This window comes from Parus major, chromosome 4 (genome assembly GCF_001522545.3).
Source record: "Parus major isolate Abel chromosome 4, Parus_major1.1, whole genome shotgun sequence".
Classification (NCBI taxonomy): domain Eukaryota; kingdom Metazoa; phylum Chordata; class Aves; order Passeriformes; family Paridae; genus Parus; species Parus major.
Window position 1 is genome coordinate 34592319 of NC_031771.1, and position 27228 is coordinate 34619546.

The following is a 27228-nucleotide window of genomic DNA, read 5'->3' on the forward strand; positions in this document are numbered from 1 at the left end:
TTCAGCTATTGTCATTTAGGTACTTTTACTTATAAACTATCCTGATTCAGAGTTCAGCACTGGTCATTTGCTTCAGAATATAGAACAGTCAGACTAGTACATTACAGTGCTATTACCTCTCTTCCCTTTGTTGCAAATATATTATTAATAAATTTTTATTATAGCAAAGAAATTCCCAAATGTTTGTCACCACCAAACTCTTAATATGAATCTCACCAACAACAGATTGTGCATACCTGGAATTCAGCTTTTAGTAGAATTAAAGTGCATGCAAAAGTTGAGAATGCAGAATTTCTTTTTAAAATTCATGTACATAAGTGGAAAAATGGCTAGAGGGCCTAATTAATGGTTACTATTGGAACTTCTAATTCATCTGCAGAATTAGATGTGGAATTGAAAAACCAATCTACTGTAACACACTGCACAAACTATCTACTGAAAAATAGCCAACTATGAAATTAAATCCCTTATTATGAAAAACATTATATTTGACTGCCAAGTGACACAGCCAAGGAACTATTGTCTATACTTTTAAAGTGCTTTAAATGTTAATATAGAAACCAGAGTTATCAATTTCGAATTGCTTGAAAGAACAATAAGGCAGAATTCTGGAGCAACAGAAAAATTACTTTCACATGCCATTTTTTAACATTGCTGATTTCTGACTTGTGAGCTTAACTCTCTGACTAGAAATTGCCTTATTGTCTTGATATTAAAAGACCACAGCAAAAACACCAGTAAGAAAAAAGGCATTTGCAACAAGTGTAGCACAGCCCAGCTTCAGCAGAAAATGTGAATTATATTTTATTTTAACAAACATCATTTACCCTGATTTATCCACTTTGTGGAAAAAAAAAAAAAATCTTTTACGGAAAATATGTTTTGATTGAACACAGAAAGAAGAGTGGATATGGGCTGTGCATGTAAGAAATAATATTGTGAGTTTTTGACCAGTGTGAGTATTGCCTCACAAGCTGGGCACTGGGAAATGGTGTCCAATGTTCTACCTTGCAACGCAAATTCCTTCAGTTTTCTTAAAGCTCGTAGAGCTTATTATGCTTCTTAGTACTTCAAATGTGGCGGGTAAAGGAACATTTTGTTTCTGTAAACCTGGACTGACTGTACAAACCTATTAAATAGCGACTTTTTGAAAGCTGAAAGCTGAAATTAATTTCTGATTGTGGATTAAAAAGAAAATGCACTTGCGCGTGTTTTAGACACTACCAGGCAGCTACCAGGAGCCAGCGAGTGATTTACGAGCAGCAGGAGCCGCCCCTCGGCAAGAAATGCGCAGGAAGTACCGGGGTGGAGGCTGGCGCGGCCGCACCGCCCTCAGGCGAGCGGGAGATTCGAAAGGCGGGCGGCGGCCATGGTGGAGGGCCCGGGCTGCGCGCTGTGCGCCGAGCGCCTGCGGGCGCGCCTGCGCCGGGGACAGCGCGTGCGGGCCGCGCGGGGCGGCGGCGCGGTGAGGGCGCGGGCGCGGGCACGGGCCACGGGACAGGGATGGACACAGGGACAAGGGCGGGAGAGAGGCCCGGCCCGGAGACCGGGACAGGGGAGGGCAGTGCAGCCGCCTCGGGCAGCGGCGGGGAGCCAGCGCTGTCGCTCGTGGGTATCCGCGGTGGTAGGTGCCGCCAAGTGTGGGTGAGAACGAGCGTGCCAGGACGCCGGAGCTCCGAGCGGGGGTTCGGTGCCCCCCCGTGTCGCAGCTGCAGTCGTCCCTGGGTGTGGTGGGTGTCATCCGCGAATACCGTCTTTATTCTTAAATTGTGAAATATTCTTGTCAGCAACTCAGTAGGTCTCGGCAGGTCATATGTAAAGGTGATGCTGAAGCTGTAGAAACGGGAGCTTTGAGGAGTAATGAGGGAAAGCTTTTAGAATCGCTCGTGTTCACTTAGGATAAATTTCAAAATACCGTGTTGCTTGAGGAAACGTTAAATACCAGGGAAATTATTGCTAATCTTGCTTCTTCATAATCTCAATCGAGGCATGTCCTAGATGTTCTTTAGGGTCCCTTCTGAACCAAACCATCTATGTGAAAATAGAAATATGTGAAACCATAAAGAAATAGAAAAATATAAAGGTGTGAAACCAATCTATGAGAAAGGTACATCTTGACCTACAGAAAGGGGGCTTTTACTTTTATAATTTTTTTTTAAGTAATTTTAGATAGGCCAAGTATATAAATAAAGGGTGTGACATTTGCTTTCAATGTACACAGTATGTAATTTCCCTACTAGTTTTTATCCTTTCATTGACAGCATAAAGCTTGTTATTAAGGCAGAGTAAGATTGTTTCTTCAATGAAACAATTTAGGAAATAATGTGGTTGAAAATACATCTGTCTCATCATTAAGATATGTCTTAAGATTAGTCTTTATAGGTTAATATCTTTCAGGACAGATTTTTGAAGTAAGGAGTTATACTCCTAAGGTTTCAAAAAGAAAGCTCACTCCCTCAAATAGTTTCATTTTCATCACTTTATGCAGTAAAAGTCACCTCAGGGCAGCCTTTATTAGTTGGAAAATGGCCAATTGGAAAATAGCGTTGGACTTGTTAGATTTCACAGGGACTGCTATTCATGGCTAAAGCCTTGGCCACTGCTGAATATTACACTGTTAGGAGACTTTGTACTATGATGACTCTAAGGGTTTGCCTGATACCAAAGAGGTATGAACTTAACTTCAAATATTTGAAAAGACAAGTTAGTTTTCCATCACAGTCATTTCTTATTCCGGTTTATTTTAAACAAACTTGAGTGCCTTAGAGATAAAATAAACTTTGTTGCTCAGCAACAGACTCCAAATACTTTTATTGGAAAGGATGAACTGTTTACATGGAAGAAAAATTTTTCTTTCTTCATATTTTGATAACAGACAAGGTAAATGATGTTATGCAAGAAATATTTTTATTTTCCTACTTGACAGAAATAATAACCATAAAACTCTCTAAATGTGTATAATTTCAAGGTAATAATACAGCGGGAGATTGCATGGAGTAGCTCTGAAATGTCACTAACTAGCAGAAGCCTGGCTGATTTGCCAGAGTTTCTTTCACACGTATTTGTATTGAAATTGAGTGCTGCAGTTGAAGCACTGATATGTGTATCTGCCATGCAGTCAGCGCTGTGATGACAGTGAATCTGCAGCTCACAGGTTTCAGCAGGGTCTGAAGGGACCTTGGGGTGCTAGTTAGGGGCACCCTCACAGGCTGAGAAAAATGGGCTGGTGGAAACTCAAGTTCAGCATTTTCAGGACTAGCAGAGTCCTGTGCTTGGAACAGAAGAGGAACAGCACAGGCCTGGCTGCCACTCAGATGGGAAGTGGCTCTGCACCAAAAAAGGACCTAGGGTCCTGTAAAAGTTGAGTCCATGTGACTAGCATGCCATTCCAAGGGACAGCCCCATGCTGGGGTCTGCAGTTTGAGAAGGATGATTCTTACCTCTGATCAGCACTTGCAAGGCTGCACCTGAGTTTCCAATACCTAATAATAACAAGTTAATAACATACTAGAGTGAGTTAACAATATTCCCCAATAATAACAAGTTAATAAAATACTAGAGTGAGTCCTCTGGTGTGGTTAGCAGGGTGAAGCACATGGTGCTCAAGGAGAAGCTGACAGAACTGGAGTTTTATTGCTCTCCTCAGCTTCCTGTAGGGAGGATATGGGGGAGACAGAGCTAGGCTCCTCTTGGACATGCACAGTGGCTGAGAAGCAGCAGATGCAGGTGACAACAGGAGAAATTCTTATTAGATATTAGGAAAAGTGTTCTACCACAACAATAGTCAAGCCATGGAACAAGGGTCCAAAGAGGCTGGAGCATCCATTGCTGGAGCTGCTCTGAATTTGACTGGGCAAGGCCCTGGGCTCCGTGTCCTAAGTGTATTCTGCTTTGACCAGGTAACCTGTAGACATCCCTTAAAATTTTAATGTATTTTCATGTGCTAAGCAAGAAAATATGACTGCTTCAATTTCACATTTATCTTGTACTCTAGTAGTGTCTCACCTGCTGCTCACCTGCTTCTGAGATTAAACTAGTAGGAAGAGATATCTCTGTGGGCTCAGTGGAAACTTTTCTGTAATACACAAGGCATTATGCAAAGTACTGAAAGTCTATTAGTAACATTTGAAGAAGGATATGGATCTGCAAATGGCAGAATTGACGCTCTGACATGTTTTTAATATTCAAACTGTAACTATTTATTTTACAGCAGTCTAAAACTTAGATTATAAATTCATGACTCAAAGGAAAATGCATACAATTCCCTGATAAAAGAGATGTATTGTTTCAATTGGGAAAAAAATTGAGCAAGTTATGATAGTGTTAGCAGTAGTGACTGCTTCCTGGGTTAACAGTCCCATTGTTTTTGGTAGAATGCTTAAGAAGAATATAGTTAATGTTGTCCAGGTTGGAAAATTAGTTCATACAGCTGCTTGCTGAATGTGTACTGGTGCTAGAATCTAAGCAGTATAAATTATGTTTAATCTTTGTGTGTGTGTACTCATTTTTCAGACTGCTACAGATAAAGAGAGAAGCTCTGGTCATGATTTCCTTGTTGGACATGTTTACAGGGGTGTGGAGACATTGGGAAAGGAACTTTTTATGTATTTTGATCAGAAAGCTTTGAGGTAAGAAGTGAGAAGGCGGTTTCCTATGAATTTAGACTGAATGTATTTGGGGGCTCATATTGTTCTTACTAATGGCACTTCCAGAGATTTGAAAGTGTTACAGAGAAACTTCTCATCAGCCACTCTGCAGTACAGGAGTGCTGGATATAGTCATATGTTCAGATAATTTACTGCTTTACTCCAAGACTCCATGTAAAGGTATCTGGAAATGACAGCTAGTTTTTGACACACTTTGTTTCAAACAGGAAGTTGCATTTTCTAGAGACAAAACAGTTATAGTACATGCAGTGCATCCAGATTCCTGCAGTATTGTGTGGCACTAAATAATTCTAAAGTCTCACCTTTTTACTTTAGAACAAGAAATTGTCAACTCCTTATTACTAGTTCTCATTGAATAACAGATCCTAGGTTTAATTAGCATGCTTTTTCTATTTGTAATTAAAAAGATTTCTAATTTTCCCTATTTCAGGATATCAAAGGTAATGAAACACTGACACTGATGATAGTCAGACTTATTCTTTGCTCAATCATAGCTCCTGGTAGAATATTTTATAAAATGTATGACCTCTTAAAGCATTACTAATGTGTAAAATAAATGCTTGAAAGAATCTGTTCTTCTACTTTGCCATCTGTGCATTTTTCAGTCTATTTCTTTTATTAATTTTTAATTGACCTGCAGGTTTTGCCTTGGTTGTAGGCAAAGAAAAGCAGAAAACAACATATGGCAAATACTAATTACTTTGTTTATGGTGTTACTTGATGTAGCTGTGATGTGATGACAGTGGTGGCAATATGGGGACTAAATTCTTTCTTTTCATACCAGGTGACTTCTGCCTGTTTTAACTGAAAATTATCTGGTCAAGTGGCCTCATTTCTTTCAGCCTCCCTGAAGGTTTAAGAATCTATATTGGAAGATCAGCATGTTAAGTAGAAAAAATTTCTAAGTGCACCAGGAAATGGTGCTACTTAATGATCAGATTTGACTTCTGTATAATGAATTATGAAGACTACTTGAAAACAGCTATGTTTTGGAGGGATTTTTACTTGGGGAGCATTCTTTCTTCTCTGGGAATTGAGCATTCTGTAAGATAATAGTTTGTTGTTGTGTTACTGGTAATGAGTAGAATTAATGTACATGCATACTGCCTTGGTTATGTAAGGTTCACAACTCTAAAAATAGACTGGTGTAATGTTTGGAAGCAATAGTGATGTTAAAATACCTATAAAAACTCTCTTTCTTTCCAGGATTCACTTTGGTATGAATGGTTCCATGCACATTAATCCTGATGGAAGCAAAGACAGAAATGGAACACAACCAATTTTGGAGATACAGCTTGTGGAGGATACTGTTTGTTTTTGGGATGTGACGGTAGAGTACAGGTAAAGCAGAAACTAAGGAAACAGTTTCTTTTTATAATGTTCTTTTAAGGTAAATAAGAAATCATGTAAAAATAGTTAAGTGCTTGGATTCTATCAAGACAAAAATTTCTAAACAGATCATATTTATTGGTATGGTAATTTAAGTTTGTTAGTTTTGTATCAGAGCTTACGTACAGATAAAGTAGTTCTATGCTATAGTGTCATTAGGTAGCGTCAAGACTGGGAGTGAAAATTGGATTTAATTCTGTCCTTAGATCTGTACACTGAAACCCATTGCTCTGTTAATTTCTATCCAAGTCTCATTTCTTAACAAGGGTAACAACCTGTCATGATTACTGGTTTCAAGTTTTCATGCTCCCGAGGTTAGGTTTTTATTTTTTCCTTTTTGGAAACAAGTTTTTATAATTATTCTAATTTACATTAAGCAGATGTTTATGCCCATTAGCACTATACTTCACACTGCTAAAAAAAAACACCAGTGAGCTTGATTTTAAAGTGATTGAGGCTCTTGAGTGGAAATGGGCATGTAAATTCATGTAACATATATAAGCACACTTAAAATTACAAGACACAAAATCTCATGTTAGCCAAGACTTCTTGTACTGTATTATTTTCAGATGATTATGCTTATCCTAATCTAGGATATCTATGTATCTTAAAATACTAATATATATATATATATATATATTTTAATTTTGTAACTACTACTAATGATCTACTGCTACATATATCTATTACATAATTATAATTAGCTCAGTTGGTTAGAGCATGGTGCTAATAATGCCAGGGTTGTAGGTTTGATCCCCATTTGAGCCTTTCACTTAAGAGCTGGACTTCATGATTCTTGTGGGATCCTTCCAACTCAGAATATTCTGATTCTTTAAAATCTAATATATAAATTTAGTTTACAGTTTATATATACACACACACACATAAATGTCATATTGTAACTAGTGGACCACATAACCATACAGTTAGGTATGTTTGAGGGTTCAAACACATGGGCTTTCCATCTTGTAAGCAGTTTTAAAGCAAGGAGCTGGCAAATATTTTTCAAGCTAATAGGAGCAAAACGAGACGATTTCTTGTATGTTGGACTGGATGCATGTTACATGCATGTATCATTGACCTGTTTTTGGAAGAGATGTTTAATGGAATTTCTGTGCCACTTCCTGTCATTGGTGTTTTCATGGTTTGTGTTGTCTGCATATAATTTTCTATTGTAATTTGTTGTGTTGTTTTTAAAACTACACTGCTGTATTAGAATATATTTAAAATAAAAATTATTCAGCGTATTTTTCTCTTCTGTTCTCTTCCAGAAATGCAGCTGAGTGTGAGCAGAAAGTGAGGATGATGGAAAGTTTGGATGTCTGTTCTCCAAAGTTTAGCTTCTCGAGAGCAGAACATGAGATTAAGCAGCAGAACACACGTATGTTGTGTGATGTGTTATTGGATCAAGCAGTATTACCTGGAGTGGGAAATATCATAAAAAACGAAGCACTGTTTGATAGTCGTCTCCATCCAGCTGTTAAGGTGGGTAAATGTCTCAAGATGGTTTTTAAGGGCACCAAAATATTAAGAATTTAAATACATATTTATTTAATATTTTGGTACCTTCTTACCTTTTTTTATCATCTGTACTTTCTTAAGTTATTCCTAGACACTAAATTAATATTTTATCATTATAATGGGAGGTTTTTGTCATGGTACTCCTTGGAGCTGATTAACTTTCATATTCTAAGTGTGGCATCCTGTTATGGTACCATTAAGCTGACAGTCCGTAAATAAGGGAAAATGAAAAGTGCTCAGGTTTGGTTTTGGTTTTTTTTTTGGTTAATTTACTGTCTAAAATAGTTTATGTTGCAGAGTTGATAATTTTTGCAGCTGCTTCTTCCACTTCTTATCCTGCTAGCTGGCACCAATTGCTTTTTTAATCATACTTTTTCTGTTTTAAGATCCTCAAGCATGTGTCTCCAAACTTTGCAAATATCATTGTCTCAACCAGAACAGACATTACATCAAAAGTAAATGGAAGCTTGGTGAAGATTAGTAACTGAAAAGTTTTTTAAATACAGTATTTTGAAAATTGTTCATAGGATCACTCTGGATTTTAATTTTATCTGTGATATGGCAAAAAAAATGAAAAATGTGATTTAAAATCTTGGGTTCTTAAGAAAAATATATTTGGTTGATACATCTCTCTAATTGTTCTGCCTTTGACTGACATATTCTTCCTGAATATCTCTCAAAGGAAAGAGCCTCAGATGATGTCATATTATGGTCCATGAGGACATTGGGAGAGACTTGCTAACTCTTACGTCATTCATGTGATCATGAAGTCTTTGGTCAATATATAGGGAAAGACAACTGAATTTTCTACCACATGTTTTGTGTGGTTGAGGCAAAGCACACTGTTTGATATGCAAGCAGTGAGTTTTGTGGTACAGAATGTGAGCATGTACTGTTTTACTGAGATGTTAAATATTGTGTCAGGGAATTATCACAACATGGAGAAAAGCAACTCCACATCGGTGCTCAAAGTGTACCTACCTCATAGGTCATTTTTGCCATTGTCCCTTAGTGTAGTAATATTCTAAAAGTCATTCTTGTCTTTCTTACAGGTTTGCCAACTGACAGATGAGCATATACGCCACTTGGTGAAAATGACACGTGATTTTACACTGCTTTTTTATAAGGTATTGGCACATATTTCTGGAAAACTTCCAAAATGTTACTCTGTCATGTTAGTGGCGTGTGATCATCTGGTGAAAACAGATAAAGTATAACAATATAAAGATACAACAAAGCAAGTTTCCTTGAATTGGAATGTTGGTTTGTGTGCTCTTTATTAATTGTGACTTGTCAGATGATGGGAAGGTAAGTGCAGTCAAGATTGTCAAAATATGCACAGCTTGGCTCAAAAAACCTTCAGAGGCCAGTTCAAAGAACTGCCTGAGGGCTAGTTGAGTTTTTCTGTGCATGTGCAATTACACCACTCTGAACATGTCAGAATTGATGTAGGCTAACCACGAAGTTACATGTAAGATAACACAGAGATTATTCTTCAAACTGGGAAGTAGAGATTGTCCCAGAGAAGTATGTAGCTAGTTGATATGGCTTCCTTTATAAAGCTTGGAATAGCAATTAAATTTATTTGACTAGATAGTTGTTAATTTCTAATACCCTTTTTTTCCTAACTGAAATAATGGTTTTGGTTGATAAAGTGAAATAAATTATGATTTCTCCCTACTGGTATAACTTCAGTAGGACTTAATTTCTTCCCATATAAACTCTATAATTCCTGGTGCTTCTTAACTTTCCACAATAGATAAAGAGAGAATTTGCCCTAATTCTTCAATGTTTTGTTTCTTTAAGCTGCATACAAAGAAATGAACAGCAGTAGTGATATTTTTGTCTGTTTCTCTTGATGTTCATGAAAGGCAAGGAGCTAGCACTGCTGAAAAGAAATTTTTTGGTTGGTGAGGGTGAGGACACCTAACAGTCCTAAAATCATAAAGGCTAAAACCGTAATTTGTTTAATAGTCTGGTTAAATGTCTGCTTTCTTTCAACCCATTTTAAAGAGTACTTTAGTTTGTTGGTGGGGAAATGTTTGCATTTCTTCAAACTTCGTAGCAAAGTCTGCCACTAAAGAGATATTGTCTAGTTCTGCAACAACTATAATACTCAGGAATTTAAAGGCTTTTAGACTGATAATAAATAAGCAAGTTAAACTTTCTGTTTAGCTAATTTGAAAACTTTTGCAGTCCACACTTAGCAAGCATTCACCAGTCAAGTACTTTGAAGAGGGCTAGCCTCTCCTTCATCTTAAACAGACATAATGAAAATATGTTAATGAGGGATAGTGTATGAAAATTTTTATAGACTGTTAAAGATTCTTTGCAGTCATCATACTGTAATCATTACAGATGCAAAGATGAAGATTCTTGTTTGTGTAAAAAGATGTTGCTTTTGTTTGGTTTTTGCATAACTGAATGGGAAAAAAACTGGTCATAAGAAAATGACTGTAAACCTTGAGGAGGCAGCTGTGTATATTCATGCAAATATATATTAGTAATTCCTTCTCATTGAATTACTAGTTTGCACTGGCACAAGAATTCTCTATCAGCAAGACAGATGAATAAGAGCACAGCAGAAGCAAATGTACTGTGCTCAAAGACACCTGTGTTTTGGGAAAACTCCCAGGGTTTTCATACATTATGGAGCTAGAGCCACTGAACTCTGCCAGAGCTGTGCTGGTATTGCTGGGCCAGCTGTGGTGTCATTTGAACTGTGCTCAAGGGTTTGCAATTGTAGTGCAGAAACTTGTGTGACTCTGCAGGACTGGCTGCATCTCTACTGGGCTCTTCTAGTTCGGATTTTTCTTCCCCACTTTTAACTGTAGTGTTTCTATGCTGACTTCACGGATTGTTTGTGAATTGTCTCGTGAAATGTGCCTACCAGCTGTCTGGAGGCTCTTCAGGTCACTGCCCTTGGGCTTGTACTATACTTAATTTAATACGGCTTTCTGCCAGAATCTAGGGAGATTACCATAGTGCCAACTGGCTTTTCATGAGCCAGGTTGTCTGGCATGGCCAGGGCCAAGATGAATCTGAGCAGCTTGGCAACTGGGCACTACCCAAGATTTACAGAATCTTGGGAATGTTTCTGCATTGCACAGTTCTTTAGGTTTTGGGAAGGCTTATTAACCCAGATTGTAGCATCACGTCTGAGCTCTGCTATGTTTTTGGCTCTTTTAGGGGTGAGAGAAGGCTGTTTTTGTTTTGTGCTTTATGTTTGTTTTGTTTTCCTTGCTGCATTGATTGCAGGTGCCTGGTCAAAGACAGCTGGTGCTGAATCAGAGCTAGCTTGGTCCAGCTAAACTCAGAGAGATCCTAGCATGTATTTGCTTGCACCTTACTAGTATGTTTTTTTTTTCCCTTCTGTCTTTTATTTCACTATGTGGAGAATTAAAGACATTGTTACACTCAATTTGTTAATTCTTTACATAAAATAATGTGAAAAGCCTTTAATAGTGTCTGTCTAAAATATCTTCATCTAGTCAGTGAGTTGACAGTCTATGTAGGGCTTTTTATTTTCAGACTCACGTAAAATTTACCTTGAGTCTCTAACTTGGATTTTAAACACGTTCTGTTTCAGTGCCGCAAAACTGGGTCTCCACTCTACAAACACTACAAAGTGTACAAGCGCCCAGTCTGCAGGGAGTGCAGTGGCAGCATCACCGTGTGTCGTTTGGGAGACCATAACAGGATGACTTACTTTTGCTCTCACTGTCAAAAGGTGGATCCCCAGCTTGTCAGTCTTAGGTATGATGATAACATGGTGGCATTTTTAATCACCTCAAAGTGCTGTTACAGTAAGTGGACACCTCCTTTGAAATAAATGGATCTGTGTGCATTTTATAACTAAATTTAACTAAGCCAGACAAAAACAAAACATCTTGAAAAAAAATAGTTTTGGCTATTGGTATTTTAAAATGGTTAGAAGCTTTGATTCTTTTCTACTGTGCTTTTCAAAGGTATAAACTATTATGAAGTAGCTATTTTTCTAATCAAATGTGGGAATTGCAAAACGATTCAGAGTGCTCAGATTTATTCACTGAAACTAAGTCACTGGAAAAGTTGCCCTTTTTTCTTGGTGTTACCAGTATAAAGGGCTTGGATGTTTCCACACAACTGAGTTGAATATCATTAAGTAGGAATTTGTCTTTTTTTAACAGGATAGTCCCATCAGTCCTGGCATATCTAGATAGCTGTGCATCCATGCAGTTTTCTTCTGGATATAGTTATACTGAGGATAACCAAAACGTCAGTAAATTCAGAGTGCAGCAAACATTTTAGTGGCTAGGTACTTTTTCTTCCTCCTTATTGGATTTTAAAAACTTTCACTATAGGAGTGCTACAGAGACACTTTCACTTCCACATAAATTGTGTTAGCAGCAGCTTTCCTCCTTTTATTTCAGGAAAGCAGAAAATGCATTTGGTATCACAAAGGGTCAAAAGGTAAAAGTTCTAAAAGCACCTTATTCAAACTTAGGCATCTGTTATTCTTGAAAATTTTCATCTGAGGCTTCAGAATTTTGGCTTTATACTCTCTGTCAATCTAATATAAGATGCTGTTTCACTTTGCAACTTTGCCTTGTTAGTATGTATATGTGTGTATATATATATATGTATATATTAGATAACATTTACAGAATGCACAAATCCCTCTCCTACCTCCAAGCTTCTTTCAAGACTCAGATGGCTGAAGGGATTTTGCTTAAAGCTTAAAAAATTGCCTTTGATTACAGATCAAATATCGAAAATTCAAGCATGGAAGATAAATATTTCACAAGCTGATAACCTAGATCTGCCGTATTTTCAGAAAGTAATAATGAGAAATATTTTGCCGAAATGTAGGAAGACAGCAATGAGTCAGATAACTAGAATACAATTTAAGGAAAAAATCTTTCTGTTTTCAAGAACAAGTGATATAGCCTTTTGTTGTTGTACTTTTAAATAAACAACTGAAGAATGCTGTATTAAAGCGAAAAACATGGTAGTGGTGGTTATAAAACAAAAAGGTGGTTTCTTGTCTTGTCCTTATCCTAATGGTCAGTTCTTTGTATTCTACTGCTCTCTTTTCAACTATACAGTAACTGTTACCATGTAAAATTATTAATACCTCAAGTAATTTATTTGCCATTCCAGGCTTCTCGCATTTGATGACTGGAAGGGGCCCATGTGATTATATTGACTTGCTACAGATCATAAAATGCAGAATTCAACCCAGTGGTTCTTGGGTCAAGTAACTTATTATTTTGCTCAATTGAAAAACAGTAAGAAAATACCCATTACAAACTTAGCACATCAAATTTAAATGTACCTTTAATTTTAAAAATAGACCTTTTCCACATATTTAATAAATTGGGATAGGGTGTGGTTGGGGTAATGACAGGATAGATGAACCAGGGGAACAACATGGAATTAAACTTTCAAATATGACACGCTGAATATATTCAGTCTAGTAATGCATTTTTGATAACTGAGTAGAAGAACAAGTGATCTAATAATGTGAAAATACCCACTTTAACACTTACAGTTCAGCTGTGTTGTTTGCTAGCCACAGTATTTGGTGAATGCTACCGTAATGTCTGTTCTACCTCTTAACAGCACAGACTCTTTGGTATGTCAGCAGTTCTCATTATCCTCCTTAGTTTTCCTGTTGTGGAAGATGTGGTAGGTAGTGGATATCTCTACCATTATCTTAGAACTCTGAGCCTGTTACAGAAAGTGATCATTATGGAAAAAGTGATAGGTCAAAGCAGTGTTACAACAGTACCCAACTACAGCATTTGCCTTATTGATTGAAGTGCTTAAATTCTTAGTATTAATAAAAGTCTCCAAAAAGTGCACAATTCCACTAAAACTGAAAAAATCCACATGACAGCTTATCAACCATAAATTGGATAATATCATAGTACTTAAAAATAAACATACATAAGTTATTGAACAGATAAGTTCAAGTTACATATAGCATCCTGTCAATGTTTGGATACTATGACAAGAGTAGTCCCTGGTAACAAGAAGCTGTAAAGGAGTAACTATAATTCTAAATCAGTCTATCAACACAGAAGGTACGATAATTTACAGGAAAATATATAAAACTAAATCTTTAGTGGTGTTTGGAGTAGCTTTGCCTCACAAGTCACAGCTAGGTTCCTTAATTCTGAACAGGTTCCTACATTTTAAAAGGCTTTCCAGCAAATGGTGACACACAAGAGACTTTCTAACTTTTAAGGCTGTCAGTGCTTTTGGCTGTCAAGATAACAAAGTGGACTTATCTGTAGCATTTAAATGAGAAAAAAAAAATAATTATTTGCTAGACTGTGTGATTTTATGCAGTACACCTTCTAAACATTTCCTCATCCAGTAATGCATTTGTTAGCAAGCATTGTGTACAAGGGATGGGGGGGAAAGCCCTGAAACTTTCTCACTAAGCTGCAGTACTTGGAAATGGTGGGGAATCTGAGAGACTGGGGCTTTGTCCTGGAGAGTACATCAGATAATAATTAACTTTCTGTCAATTTTTTGTTTAAATATTTTTATTTGTATTACTTCTGCAGCATCTGGAAAGATTTGCTCTTGAGGTAAAGAAAAGAAAAGTCAAACTTGAACAGTGACATGCTGTCCAAGCTCTGATAGGAGGCTTAACACTGTGTACTGCTTGTTGTGTAGCCCATGCCTCCCTGCACAGAGTGGTATAAGGCAATTTGTAGAGGGAACGTCACAAAACACTAACATCATTCTTTGTTTCACAGCAAACTGCCAGCAAGAAGTAGCCTAATTGGCTGGGCATGTGGCAGGGGGTCATGTTCTAATGAACATGTAGCTCGGAAATCTGAAGAGGAGTGGACGTGTATGCGCTGCACCCTAATAAACAAGCCTTCTGCTGAAATTTGTGATGCCTGTTTGACTTCAAGACCTGAAGGTACTGAAGGGTTGTCTGGCATTTGTATTGGGAAAGAGCATAGGGGGGTGATTTTGTCTGTGATTTTGATGTAGTTTTTATGTAGAAGTGTCTCAATGTGAATCATATATATATATATATATATATATATATATATATATATATATATATATAAAACTAGCTAACTTGCAGTCAGATTTTGAGGAAACCTTACACAGACAATATGGAAACTGTATTGTCTTAAACCCTGAAAGTGTTGTCTTCCAACCTGGTGTGCAGGTGGGATTCTATAGGTGTCTTCAGTGACCCTTTGTTTTTACTGGGGCAAGGAGTGAGAAAAATCTCCATTCTTTCAACTCTCCTTAAAGTCATTCAAAGTTTGCAGTGTACGTCTGAATTAGAAATCATCAAGGGTCAGAAAACTAACTGTTGTTATTTCATGTGAACAAAAGCAGTGTATTTTAGTACCCTTTTCTAAAAGGATACCAGATTTCTCTGGGGCTACTTTTTTTCCCTCCAAGTTCAGAGTAAAAATGATCCTGAACTTCTTACTTCAATTTCTTGTTTGTCTCTTGCTGAAGCTTTTAATGCTGCTATCTACGTTAAATATTGCTTCATTGCTTAATCATTTTATGACTGGAGTGATAGGTGGAAAACCCTTATCTTGCACTAGCTATAGCTCATTTTCTCAGGCCAGGAATCAATAAAATTATGTCTTCGTGCCTTACACGACAGTTGTAGCCAACACAGGTTAATCTTGCAAAATTCTTCTGCCAAATCAGCACCAGAAACCTGAGAATTTTAATCTGTTCACAGAATAAGATTTACCAACTAACATTTATCCTGGAATTAATGATGTCAGCTGGCCTTTATAATCTATTATGCCATGTGCACAAATGCTTTATTTTAAGCTTTGAAACAAAATCTTGTTCCTTCTCCTGTACTTCTGAGTTTTACTTGTTCAGTTATATGCAATTACTGAAATCAGGTCTGGAATTTGAAGATGTCTTCAACTTGATGGAATACTGTTAGGAAATCTTTTTTTTTAAAAAAATAAGGCTTTGTTTTTGTATAGGAGTTGTATTTGAGATTTTTTTTTCAAATATGGATTTGCTTGCCTCTTTTTTTTTTTAATCCTTTAGAATCTTTCCCTTCTCACTTGGTTCAGTGTTTGTTTTTTATGTTGTTTCTAAAATTAACTACTCTCAGCAGAAATGTTTGAATTTTTGAGGACAGAATACTTGGCCTGTAAAATTTGCTGCTGGCCTTACAGTTGAAATAATTCAGTCTGTAGACAGATAATTAGTCACCATTACATTGCAATTTCCGTGCTCCTTTGCTAAGTACAAGGCTGAGCTACTACTATTCTTTCTTTAAAAGTCTGAATAAAACCAGTATGTTTCACTGTGCACCAGTAGCAAAATGGAAGTAGCCTAGAAACAAGTAATGTTCCAAGTCAAATGCAGAGATTCTTATTTTGTTTTGAGTGAGAATGCCTTTGGAGAGAGTGTGCCCTTGTGTATGTCTCATCTACCCATGCTCTGCTTAACTCCCTGTTCTTTGTATGGAATACACTGGATATAGTAGAAAAGGCAGGTCTCTGTCCTTGAACACTATGGTTTCACAGCTACCTAAAAAGATTGCACATAGGATGCCATCACCTGTTTCTCAGGAAAGGAATTACCTATGGACTCCTTATGTATTAAATTGGCATTAATAAATTATTCCCTTTCTTTTGAAATTATTATTGCCCACTAGGAGGGCCTGTAATTCTGTGAAAAAACTTGTTTTTTATACCACAAAGCAAAGTCTGAACTGCTTTCTTCTGAAAATCCTCTTACAGTAAGTAAGTTTGGATGAACACGAAGTCTGGAAAGGATGGGAACTCTGAAAACACTAGAAACCCCAAAATCCTTTTTGTGTCAATAGTAAAATAGTAATTTAAAAATGGATAATGCATCGCTGCTTGGAGGTACTATACTGTGTGATCTCCCATTGCTGGGATTAGATTTTTTATTTTGAAAAATTTAAATTCTTTAATCCTTATGTTTGGGCCAAATTAAATTTTTTTATGGTTAATTGTCCAATAGCTTTCATTACATAGTACTATTGAATGATCCAATTCAAGCAATGGTAATGTTATCTTGAAACACATGTTTTACATGATTCCAAGAGTGCATGAGGTTTTTTTTTATTGTAAGAAATTTTGTACTCTATCTAATTTTGACAGGTTTTGAGATGGTACTGTAAATTTACTCCTTCATTCTCTGCATGACAACTTAGGAATACAGATCAGAAATATAATGTAGCATTCTATGCAGATGGATTATAACTAATAACTTTCTTCCTTAGTTCCAAAGATGGAGAGTTTTGAAGATTCTGCAGCCATTAACACAAGCTTAATGAAGTACCCTTGTAATGATTTCAGAAAACCAAGCACAGAAATAAAGATCAACAGGAAAACTGCATTTGGAACTACAACTCTTGTCTTAACAGATCTTGGTAACAACCCTGTTTTGGGAAATGATACCCAGGTATCTGGTGGCCACTCTCAGCATGTTGTTCCAAAAAGGAATTGTAAACTGATCCAAAGCAGTGCCTGCCAATCAGGGGGAAGCACAGACAAGGACTGCTCAACACATGTAACTGCTCTGGCTTTGTCCTCCTGTCAGCAGCCTGACTCTTTCAAACACATACAGAAGAAACAGAAAACTGATCATGTACCTTTGGTTCACCCATTTAATGTAGCAATCGGGTATGTATGCTAAAATGAAAGCAAGTCTTTATAATCCCATAAACCAACTTTATCCTTAAAGATTAATTGAATACCATGCTGTTGCGCTCAGACAGTGTTGTCTTTGGAGCTCTGCCAGAGGTAACTTGTTCTAGGCTAACTATAATTTAATTCAGATTTCAAAAGCACTGAATTACCTAGGCTGCCACTAGAAAAGTCCTGATTTTGGCATCTAACTAGTACTGCTGTCAGCTAAACAGTTGTTCATAGTTCAGCTATTCCCATTGAATAGGCCCGTCTAGTTTTAACAGGTCAAGCACATTTCTTCCTAGGGAGTTGTCTAATCTTAGCACTGGAGTTGCTATCTGCTTAGAGAGATCTTGAAATCAGTGTGAAAGATTAGAAAAGGAAGGTATCTGGATGAATATATTCTAATTAAAGTTATTTGTCAACTACCAGGTTTCAGCATTCTTCCTCGAAAGGAAGCTTTGTACAGTTGCCTTGATGACCTTCCCATCACTGCTTTCACTCTTTACTTCCCTCTCCATTCTGTATACAGTCACTTCAGTGCCCTACCCATACTCTTATTTACAGGGCCCTGTTCAGACACATCCATTGCCTAGTTAAGAGGAATGTGAGAATCTATGAGGGTTGTCACTGCAGAGTTGGGCAGATAGTCACAACAGTAATGGGAGTGCAAGGTAGATGTCACATTGGTAAATTATGCAGGCTGAATGTGAAATATTGATGATTTGCTACAAAGTTCTAGGTCATGTGTCCATTCTGAAATATGGAAATTACTTCTTGCATTGCTGAAGCACCAGTTTTGAAATGATCTTGCTGACTAGCTAGGCTAGACTGAATGAATACAATTTCTCCTCATGCTCTCAGTACTGAGGAACTGAGGCTGTAGGCAGGATAATTGAGAATACAGAAGACTGCAAACAAGAAATGAGATAGTATCAATCATGACAACAGGTTGTAGCAAATCATCAACTGAAATGCTTTTTTATTGTATTTTTTTAAACAACCAAAACCAACAAAAATCTGTTGGTTATTTTTATCTTACTATGTTTTAATGAGGTGTTGGAATAAAACTGCTGGTGGCTGCAGGACAGCAATAGAGAAGACAACATAAAATTCTTAAGATGATAACTTGACCAGAATGAATTAATATTTTCTTTTTTTCACTAAGATTCCATTATTGCTTTTCTGCTCTATAAATATATTGGTAATACATTTCAGAGCATTAATCTTTTTCATGGCACTATTTTTAAATGAAACTTTGTGTATTGCAGTTAGTCAGAAATTATCTCAATCATATATGTATAAGGAAGAAAGAAACTTTATCCCATTCAGAGAATTCTGTTCTATCCCATCATCTGGATTACTTCTTGTCCAAATATGATTTGGAGCATTACTGTAACTTTTTACTAAAGAGGATGGGATTCTTTTCTGTGAAGCATACAAATGCCTTCAGACTGGAGTAATTAGTGGTATTGGTCTTTTTCCCACTGAGAGCAGAATACTCTTTTAGAACATGCTAGAATTTGAGGTGGGCAGTAGAACATAAGTGGTAATATTTATTTTGTTTCATACATGAATTTGAGTACTTCAAAAGAATTTAAGACATGGTGGGGAAAACTGGTGTAATACCTCAAGAAAAGCTCACAGTCATGTCTATTCGCTACTCGCAATCATTCAGCTTTAGAGGCGCAACAGGGTGCATTAGAGAAGCAAGTCCTTTGTCACTATGTGTGAAAGTACACTGGGTGAGCTATTGCAATGGTAGAAAAGAGTTCTTGGGCTGGTAATCCCTTTTATGCAGAAGTTGTTTTTAACCTGTCATTACAGCACACCTCGAACAAATCTGACAGACGATACTCCTGTGTCGAGCATTGGGCATCCTCGCTGCAGTAAACACAGCCGTCTCTGCAGCCTCAGAGTTGTGAGAAAGGATGGAGAAAACGTGGGAAGGCAGTTTTATTGCTGCCCTCTCCCCAGGGAAACTCGGTGTGACTACTTTCAAGTATGTATAAGGACCTGTTTTTATAATCAGTGCTCATTCCTGCAGCCTCCTTGGCCCAGTAGCCTGTCAGTCATGGACAGATATATTCCATTTAAAGTTTGACATAAGTACTCTTGTACACTGAATTGAAACTAAGACCATAATAATAGCTGTGATCTTAACAGTTTTAGTTACTTCTCTTACTGTTGAAAAGGCACCTGCTTTGTGCAAATGCTCTTAATCTGAGTGATGTAAAACAGATGCATAAGAGAAATATTGGTTTGAGGGGATGTACGAACATCCAACTTTGTACAAGTTGTTTGGATCACCTTCTTCCTGAAAGAAGGACTACAGCAAACTAGATCTAATTGTCATCCATGTTCTGGCTAGCCAAAATCCTGATAGCCTCTAAGGATGATGATTCTGTAATCTGCCTGGGCAAACCCTCCCACTGCTGCACTAATACCTAACATAACCTACCTAGATGCAATTGGTGGCCTCTGCTCCTTGCTACGAATGTACATGTCTGAAAAGAGTTTCCCCTGAAAAGTCAATGACTATCAGGTAGTTAATAGATGAACTGAAGACAGTAATGACCATAGTGCCTAAATTTGAAAAAAACCTTTTTGTTAACATAATTTCAAGTCACACCAGTCAAAGTGTATGCAGTTGCTGTTGATGTTAAAGATAAAATCTAAAAAGTATTCACAAAAGAGATAAAGCCATCCTAAGTACTAGGAAGAATTTCTTCCATGGCATCACCTGTAGATATTTTTCCACTGTCAATTTTAAAATAAGAAATTCATAGCCATCACATGTGCCTGAAACCTGTTTCTTTGGCAGTGGGCCGACTTGGGTTTTCCATTTTGTAACCACGGCAAGCGATGTGTTATGAAGACTGTGTTGAAGATTGGTCCAAATAATGGAAGGAACTTCTTTGTGTGCCGTCTTGGGAAGGAAAAACAGTGTGGCTTCTTCCAATGGGCTGATAATGGGCCAGGTATGCGGATTCTTCCATGATGCCCCTCTCACAGTTACCTGTTCTTCAGGATGTCTTAAGTGCACACAACATTTGTAGTAATTTCTGTTTTGTTCTTTTTCCCTGCTCATCTGTTAACTAGTAAAAGACCTCCAATCTAAAGAACAGATCTAGAAATAGTAATTTTACATAGTCCTATAAAAATTAAACACTGATTTTATGCTGCCTACAATTTTGAAATAAACATTTAGCTTGTAACATATTGTGACATGCTATTGTATTTCTAATAAAAAATTGCAGTTTCCTTTTCTATGTATTGTTTTAAATTTTCTTAAGTGTAAACATGTATTTAACAAAAGTGAATAAAAAGAACATACTTTACTAAATATTGTTTTGTGCTTTCTCAGAGCTTAAGATGAAACAGCAACATACCATACAATTCAGATGTTAGAACAGTTGATTGACCTTGCTTAGATTTGGAAAATGAAGACAACTTCCCTAAAACAAATAACATGACTCTTTGGTTTTCTAAATTATATATTCTAAATCCACATCCTAATTTTTTCTTCTAGTTACTACTGAACATTTTTCTCCCCAATCCATATGTAATGGATAATAAAATCATACCTCAAAGGTGGTTAAAACTCAATTTATAGTCGTTGGTTTTACCACTATTTGCTTAAGCAAGGGGTAGAGTAAATAGAATACACTAAGCTATCAAATCAGAATTCTTCAAATCTTTAGAAAGTGTACTATTAGATACCAAAGAAAATGAGAATAATGAAGAAATGGTTCATACATCATTCAATTGCAATCGTTTTTTAACTGAAAATAATGGGAAATAGTGCTGCATGTGTGGGATGAAGCACATTTAAAAGCACATGGCAAATTGTTCTTTGGTCTGTGCAAAAACTCAGGGTGTTTTATGGGGAAGGACTACTTGATTTTCTTGAGAACATTGTATAACTTCAGACCAATCTAGATCTATTCCATGATGCAATGAATGAAATACTCTTTCATTCTTTTCCTAAGCAGCACAAATTCAGAGGCTTTTTTTCTTCCTCTTTTTAGTAGCTTTTGATACCTTTGAAATCTTTCAAAACTTTCCTTACATGAAGGAAATTTTTTTAATCAGACTGTAGAAACTATAATCTTTATGTTGCTCAATGGCCTCTTTCCAAATAATATATCTCTTTCATGAGGTACAGAACTCCACCTGAGAAGAAAACAAGCTGCTTCACATGGTGAAGACTGATTTTTCCAGTGCCATCTCTTTCTATGATGCTTCTTGTTACAATGATATGTTGCTGCTAGCTTGTGCTTATACATCTAAATTTTTACAACTGCTATCTAACTGGTTCCTCATTTTTATTTGTACAATTCATTATGGTGATAAAATGCTTGATTATTTTTCAATTGTACATGCTTTTGGATGTCTGGCACAGGGATAAATCTTCAGTATTTCAGTTAAAGCTGAAAAATAAAGAAGAAATACAGCCATTTTTGATTACTTGCCTTCTATGAATGTTAAGATTCTCTGAAGCTGGAAGCTGAATGACTTTTCCATACTTTAACACATGAAAAATAACAGTTGGGCTCTTACATATTTTTTTTTTTTTAGCTTAATAGCCAGACAAGAAGTGAGTATATGTTTAAATAAAATGTATACAAATTTTAAATTAAGTGCTCTTATTAGCTTCTGCAATCATTTTACTTTTTCTGTTCTTAAATTTCTTGAGTATGTTGTATGTTTTCTTAAAAAAAAAAATCTGTTTTGAATATTTGTATCAGCCTAATTTTGCTATATACACTAGTTGTGTAATGTCACAAGGTGAGAAATAATGGCAGACAGGGAAATCAAACGGCAAGGACACCCTGGGCTTATCACAGTGAGCTTATCACATGTGAAGGAATCTCACATGTTTACCGTTAAAGACAGTAGGAAACTAAACAAGAGACAGTGAATTCTAATTCACTAGACGTCTCTGCAAACCTTAATGCTTTTGCCAACACTTTTTTTTTTCCCCCCCTTGGAAGATGACACTTTGTAGTTTGTTTAACAAGGTCTGGCTGATAGCTGGTTATAACAAGTTTTGACCAAAAAAAGAACAAAACTTATCTTGGAACAGATCCCCACTCTGCCTTTCAAAAAGAAACTGCATCCAAGGGTGCAAAACCAGATGAAAGTCCTGATTTTCAGTTTTTAGTCTAATAGTTTACAAATGTGTTTTTATTTTTTCACATTGATTCATCTGTCACAGTGCAAGTGATGGAACACATTTCTTTCAGATTTGTATCTGGCTTACACATTTTAATGGCTTGTTGTAGCACACAATCAACTGTGAATGCTAAAAAGAATAACAAGACCTAAGTTAAAAGAGGGAACTGTTTTTCACAAAGATTTTCTGTAATTTATATTCCTAATGAAAGCAAATGTAAATCTTTTCTAGAAGAAATGTAAAGCTTTCAGGAAAATACAGCCCTTATTAAAGGCCTTAGGGTTCTGACATGGTTTTGTTATTTTGGCCTTTACCCAAACACAACTAAGAGAAATGGGATTATTACCAGTGCCTACAGGAGGCTGTTAGGAATGAGAGGCTCGCATAAGCTTCTTTGACTGGATGACTTCTAAAAAGAGGTGCTCATGACAGTTCTGTAACAAAAAGTAGACTTCCAGTAAAGCTGACTTCTAAGTACTCTTGTGTACAACATTTAGAGAACTTTTTTAGACATTAACACTACACGGTGATAGCATGACTCATAATAAAAACCTGTCTTTCACCTTAAGCTGAAAACATGTTTTATATACCACAGAAGTAACCTCAAAAGGTCCCTGAACTCAGCTGAACAGGTTTTAGAGGATCAAATCAAGGTCACACAAGTTGTGGAGTAAAAAGTTTAAACTCAGAAAATATGAATGTCATATGCCATGACCAGTTTCTGCTTTATTGGTAGCACTTTCATTATTATTACAGTTTAAGTAAGCTTAGGCAGAGTATATCCTTCAGAATGAAAGGTATTAATGTTTATTTTCCAATTTCTTCCATTTGGTTTAGAATCAACAGATTTTATGCCTGGTTTCATGCCCTTAAACCCTTATTTAAAACACTGTTTAAACCAGCTATTCATTAAAGACAGCCATTTGATGTCAGCAAATTCAGCAAATAAATGAATACAATACTACTTACTAATTCACTGAGGGAAACTAAATTTACACTGAAAATATGCACTCAAGTTTTGGAACATGACTCTATCACGACTGTGACTACAGACCTTTAAAATTTTACAGCTATTCTGTATCCACCTTTCTATGTAAAAAGGTATTAGTTCTCACTTATTTTTCTGGAATGCAAACTTAAGTAAGAGTCATTTAGCTTGATGGAAAGGGACTTTCAAAGAAGCAGAGGATGCCTTCCTTAGTATCTGTATGAATGCTGATTATTAATGACTAAGCATCTTTCACATGAAATCCAAAGGTATTGTAAAGTCTCTAACAGACTTCACAGCAACTGTGAACATCTCTAGAAGATTTAAAATTCTTTTCCATGTCTGTTCTTGTACTGTTTTGCACTTTCTGCAATTCAGCTTGCTGATGACAGGCAAAGTTCAGCCTCCAGTGTAACTTAATATTCTGCACATCTGTTTTTTATTTTTCTGATGCCTGAAAGATTGTTTATTATATCAAACTTTTGTTTGAATATTCAAAACATACATTCAAAATTAATTTAGAAGTGTGTGGGAATGCGCTATAATTTATCTTAGTGGAACAACAAAATAAAACCCAATCTAAGGAGAGAACCCAACAAATTATTTTCCATATGAAAGCTTATTAAAAATGGATAAAGCACACTTATGGATGAGCAGAATTCAGTGTGTACACAGTATTGTCTAAACATAGTGCTTTAGTTATTTAACTTATTGAATTGCCACTGCTGTAGGAAGTACAGGTCCCTGCAGTTTGTATGCTTTATAATTTTTTATTATAAAATCAACTTCAAACAACATGACTCTTTCAGCCATTATCCATGTGATATGATCATACTATGAAAAGCTGCGAACACTACTCATCTTTTAATACTAAGGTTTTAGGTGAATCTTCTTAAGAGACATGGCAGAGTAAAGAGAGACCTCTAGGCACTGAGCAGCAGAGCTTGACTTAGAGGTGGGATGAAATGTGTAGTTAGGAACATTGAGGGGAAAGTGAAGCAAGAGTTCCTCTGTTTTGGCAGGAGAAGGCCCATTCGATTGGTTCAACTACATATGGAGCTGGAATCTTAGTCAGACACCAAAAGCCTGTGTGGTCTTTCACTCCAACTTGTATTACCTCCACCTTGCATTTTAGATCATCCAACAATTTAACTGCAATCCAACTGCTCTGAGCTCAGATTTAACAGGCTTTAATCTCAGGTTATGAGAAAATCCAACTACAGATTTCACGAAACTATAAAATGACTTAGGTGTAAGACTTGCTGACTGGTCTTCAGCTTCAGGTGGATTCCAGACAGCTCCAAAGATACAGTACTCAAGTGGGCCTTGCCATAGAAGCTTGTATATCACATATTCCTCAGAAGTATTTATTCACTTTATCTTAAATCTAGAACAGATTAAATAATCACCTACCCTACAGTTTTGTGGAAAACATGTGGATTTAGATTTTTTTTCTGGCTGTTTTCTTTAAACATAACATTTTTATTCTATCGCAGTACTCATGACAACAGTGACAGTAATCATTTGATGTGCAAAAAATCTTTCATAATTTATTAGAGACTAGGATACTGTAGTATGGAAAAGACTACCTGAAATGGAGAAAACTGGGAACACATTTTAAGCTTTATTCAAAAAACAATGCAGCACAACACAGAGATTACCAGCTTTGTTACCTGCCCCCAGTGAAGTAGCATTTGCATGGTGCTTTCGCTCCAGCCAGTTGAATGGAAAAGCACAATATTGGCTTAGGCTAACATTATTTTAAACCTATGGCAATATCCATTAAGAACATGCAGAGAAAAAAATAATGCATAACCTCTCATAAAAAATAATTCGGACTACATTTCTCAAACTATAAATAATTTTATACCGGCAAAATCCCAGAGGTTTTAATAAAAAAGAAACAAAATCCAAACACTCATTAATTTATTAAATATGTTCTAGAACTTCAGGATGCTCTTAAACATAAAAATGAAAATTTTGAAATGTCTTTAGAAAAACACTCAAGTTACAAGATATATATATATAAAAAAGCTAAAATTGAAATTTAAATTTTATATGTAGACTACATTTTTAATACTGCTGAGCCTATGAAAGTGAAAAATACATTTAATTGAAGTTCCACTCAAGGCAAAGATGGCAGGCTGTTGGGAAATTTCTTAAGGGTGGTATTTTTGCATGAAGTGGTCTTAAATATAACAGTGTAACTTGCTTTGATTACAGCTGAGAAATAACACTTAAGTCAATACTTGGCCTTGTAGAGGATAAAAGTAAAAAACGTACTTGACACTAGAATGCAAAAACAAGCTTAAAATCATTTGTATGGAGAAGAAATTAGAAAAACAATGCACTTGCTTTTCTCTTTACCTTACTGTACATGCAGAATATATATCCTTTGCTTCTCTGGCAGCTCATGTTAGTTGCACTGTTTTTGTCACTTCTCAGCTTCTTTCCAAGGTTCAATCATCACGAGTATTTCAATGCCATACAGTTTCACCTAGAAATCCATGCCATGTCTCAAGCTACACTTCACTAGAAAAACAGCATATACTTATTTTTCATCAGCCTAAAGTCATCTAATGGGACAAGGCTTTACAATACAAGATAAAAACCCTTCTATAGATGCACGCTTTCAGCAAATGCATTTCTTAAAAACATGAACTGACTTCAAGTAGACCAGAACAAATATATTATCATACCCATTCTTTTCCCATAAATTACTCAGGATAACTTCAAGTAATTTAAACCAGTGTCAGATGCTAAAGGTAGCAACAATGTTACACAAGAAATCCACAATAAGGACTGAAGGTTTCAGAAAGTTACCTTTGAAACTTTTATATCTTTGTAAAACATAGAACCACTGAAAAGGAATGAAAAGTCAAAAAAACCACCATCGCATAAACACACCAGAAAATATGTTTTCCTTTTGCAGGGGAAAATTCATATAAGGAGGTTCCCCTCACTCCCCAGTTAAAAAAAAAAGTCATTATTACTAATCTAAAACCTTATTTTGCAGATCTCAGGTGATGATAGTTTGAATGTAATACATTAGGTGTTACTGAACTCAGTCCCTGATAATGATTATCAGTTGCAATTCAAAAAACTTTTGTTTCCTCCTCATTGTTTTACACAAGCTACATTTGGGTGCTACCTAGAACACATTACTTTCAATTTCAGTTTAAAGCCTTATTCTTCGCACATGGTGGATTAACTTCATTTAATTTGTTATACCAACACATGAAGCACATGAAAAAATTCAAGCACTTGAACTTTGTTCCTAAAATTTCTAGAAGCCAGATAAAGCCCAGTTTTCATACATCCATTTAGCTGTATTTGTTATTGATACGGTATGCAGGACTGACAGCTTTAATGGTAATAAATATTGGAAAAAAACGTTCCTGAGATAGCACTATTAATCAAGTTACAGTCTTCTATTTTGTCAAAAATACTAGTCATTGTGTTAATTGCAAGGTTTCAGGTGACAATCAGTCAGCAGGTTCTGCTGATTGAGACGAGTCTTTTAATGACAGTTTAGGTGATTATATTCACGCTATATTTAGAGCTTGTTTGGGCTGCTTGATTGAAAAAATAACAGGAAAAAAACCCTTGTAACTGACGTTGTGATTGTTTCCTAGGAACGAGAGTGACTTGGGACACACAAAATCTGCAGCTCTTGGATTCCACTCCTTTAGTGGCAGAACTGCAGGCTCAGTCCTGGCCACCAACTGGCAGCAGGCTGCATCTATTCACGATGAGTGAAGAACCAGCCATACTCAGTGCTAAGAAAGCACGTCAACTTTGAAAATGAAGTATACACAACTG

At 36.4% G+C, this 27228-nt stretch overlaps 1 protein-coding gene across 2 annotated transcripts in view; it reads left to right on the top strand.

Annotated features, from left to right (window-relative positions):
* Positions 1-20585, top strand: part of NEIL3 (nei like DNA glycosylase 3) — a 60083-nt gene extending 39498 nt beyond the window's left edge. Inside the window, exons 1-10 of one of the 2 annotated variants that reach the window (XM_015625737.1) lie at positions 1355-1465; positions 4513-4628; positions 5874-6008; positions 7328-7541; positions 8630-8704; positions 11167-11333; positions 14330-14499; positions 16831-17233; positions 19067-19241; positions 20064-20585. In XM_015625737.1, the coding sequence (XP_015481223.1) occupies positions 1370-1465; positions 4513-4628; positions 5874-6008; positions 7328-7541; positions 8630-8704; positions 11167-11333; positions 14330-14499; positions 16831-17233; positions 19067-19241; positions 20064-20240 (1728 nt within the window). In that variant the 5' untranslated portion in view covers positions 1355-1369 and the 3' untranslated portion in view covers positions 20241-20585. Of the gene's footprint in view, positions 1-1354; positions 1466-4512; positions 4629-5873; positions 6009-7327; positions 7542-8629; positions 8705-11166; positions 11334-14329; positions 14500-16830; positions 17234-19066; positions 19242-20063 lie in introns of those variants that run through there. The other variant, XM_015625740.3, reaches the window with a different exon arrangement.
* Positions 20586-27228: the final 6643 nt, after the last annotated feature.